We start from the raw sequence: 2,216 nt of genomic DNA, 5'->3' as shown, positions 1-2,216 counted from the left end.
GGCAAGCTGACGTGGGCTGTCAGCTTGGATGCGCCCGAGGAGGAGCTGGAGCAGCGGGCAGAGGAGCTGGCCCGGACTGCGGGGCTGGTGAACATGGGCCGCGTTGGGGAGCTCAAGGGCCATTACCTCTTCTCCTACCAGCCTGACGGCCACGCGGCAAGCGAACCCGAAGCAATAAGGAAGTCGGTGGACACTTTGTTTGCACAGCATGACAGCGTGCGGTGGCACTCGGAACAGAAGCTTCTGAAACGCTCGAAACGCAGCCTGCACTTTAACGATCCCAAATACCCCCAGCAGTGGCATCTGGTGAGTGGTTTTCTAGCTGCTGTTGTGCCAGCAGCCTTGGGACGTTTGTGCAGCCACAATCGAGCTGTCACATAGCGGGGAAGAAATGCCCTTGCGGCAAGGAGGAAGCACACGCCGAGAACTCGCCCTGCCTGCCGCATGCTCACCGAGATAACGGGAGGCGGCAGCTCCCTCGGCTGGCTGCACACCAGTGGCACTGGGGTGGGCAGAGGGGTTTCGGCTGGAGAAAGCTGTACGGTTAGCAGGCTGGAGCGTGGTGTCGGCCCTGCGGCACTGGGCACTCCGCTTTGTGGTTCAACCAACGATTGCTCGCTGTCCATGTCAACCAAATCTCCCGTCACCGTTCCATGACTCCTCCCTGCGCTCCCAGCCTAGCCCTAGCCCCAGCCCTGCACGTCGCAGCCAGCGTGCCCAAAAGGTCACGTCGTGGCTGATCAGCTCTTCCGCTTTTCCTCTCCCCTTGCTGTCCTTTCTGGTGCTTAGAACAACCGCAAGAGCCCCGGGAAGGACATCAATGTCACGGGCGTCTGGGAGCGGAACGTGACGGGGCATGGCGTGACGGTGGTGGTGGTGGACGACGGCGTGGAGCACACCATCAAAGACATACAGCCAAATTACGTGAGTGCTGGCTCCGTGGCATCGGCCGCCGGCAGAGCCTCACCCACGCTGTTCATCCTGGGCTCGGCCAGGGCAGGAAGCGCCAGCGGCAAACCTTTCCCTGGGAGATTTTGCACCCAAGTTGCAGTTACCAGCCTTTGGGCCACCTGTGGCGGGTACCTGCTTAGACGTGAGAGCTGGCCTCCCTCTGACCCACAGCAGTTGCTAAAGCTGCCTCTGTTGGTCCCTTTCCCGTGGCAGCAGATAGCAGTGTTGAGCTGCAGCCCCGTGTGGAAGCAGCCTCTAAGTTCCTGTGACTTCCAGGCTGTGTTTCAGCCCGTGTAGCATCCTCCTAGGTCCTGCTTTTCCCAAAGAGAGGAGAGCAGACCCCTGGGTCGTGACTGTGGGTCTGTTTTCAGAGCCCAGAAGGCAGCTATGACTTGAACTCCAACGATCCTGACCCTATGCCTCACCCCGACGAGGAGAACGGCAACCACCACGGGACCCGCTGTGCCGGGGAGATTGCCGCTGTGCCAAACAACAGCTTCTGCACGGTGGGAGTTGCCTACGGGAGCCGCATCGCAGGTACGTGCCCGCTGCGGCACCCCAATGTGCTGCGCCCGTGCCTGGCTTGTCTCGTCTCTGATCGTGCGGGGCCGGGGCATGGCTCCGTGGGAGGCTGGCTTGGCTGAAGCAGCTCCGAGTCAGCCCACGCCTTGCTGATGGTTGGTCGATTGGAGAGAGGAACCGGCCTTGGCCCGAGCTCCTCTGCAGAGGAGCCGGTTCCTGGCAGAGCAGTATAGGTGTGTGCTGGGGCAGCTTTTCCAGAGTACTCCCAGCACGTCCCCGGCCCAGCCAGGGCGCTTTCGGCAGAGGTACCACACGGCCTAAGCCGGGCGAATGTGCAACGACGTGCCCGCTCTGGTGCAGCGCTGCAGGCTGTATCTGGAGGCACCGGGGACGCAAATGTTTGCCAATCCCCCATGCTCCCCCGGCCTATGGTCTCGGCTCTGCTTTACGCGGATGGACGGGGGGCAAAGGCCCGTCTGCACGTCTCTCCTCTGCAGAGCCAGTGAATGTGCCGCTGTGCCCGCGACTGTCTCTGCAGCCCTTGCACCGCTTCAGGGAGGAAGGCGAGACCTGTGTGCCAGGCAGGATGCGTCCCTGGCAGAGCAGAGGACGGTGGTGCCGTGCCACGGCCTGGGCCGTGATTCTCGCTGTACCCGGCAGATGGTGCCACGTTCCCTGGCTGCGACAGCGGGCTGGGGGGCGGGTGGGCCCCTGGGTGCCGACAGGGTGCTGGGCGTTGGGGA

The 2,216-nt window shown here is 62.9% G+C and overlaps 1 protein-coding gene across 1 annotated transcript in view; it reads left to right on the top strand.

Moving 5' to 3' along the window:
- The window catches only part of LOC104160935 (proprotein convertase subtilisin/kexin type 7-like), a gene marked incomplete at its 3' end in the record, with an annotated part of 1,728 nt that extends 177 nt beyond the window's left edge, over window positions 1-1,551 (top strand). The window contains 3 exon segments of the mRNA XM_009699196.1: window positions 1-306; window positions 790-924; window positions 1,323-1,551. The exon segment at window positions 1-306 is cut by the window's left edge and continues 25 nt beyond it. Of these exon segments, the coding sequence (XP_009697498.1) occupies window positions 1-306; window positions 790-924; window positions 1,323-1,551 (670 nt within the window).
- Between the last annotated feature and the right edge of the window lie 665 nt (window positions 1,552-2,216).

This window comes from Cariama cristata, unplaced genomic scaffold, assembly GCF_000690535.1.
Source record: "Cariama cristata isolate BGI_N322 unplaced genomic scaffold, ASM69053v1 scaffold26004, whole genome shotgun sequence".
Classification (NCBI taxonomy): Eukaryota; Metazoa; Chordata; class Aves; order Cariamiformes; family Cariamidae; genus Cariama; species Cariama cristata.
The sequence above is the reverse complement of the archived record's forward strand: the minus strand, read 5'-3'. Positions and strand labels throughout refer to the sequence as shown.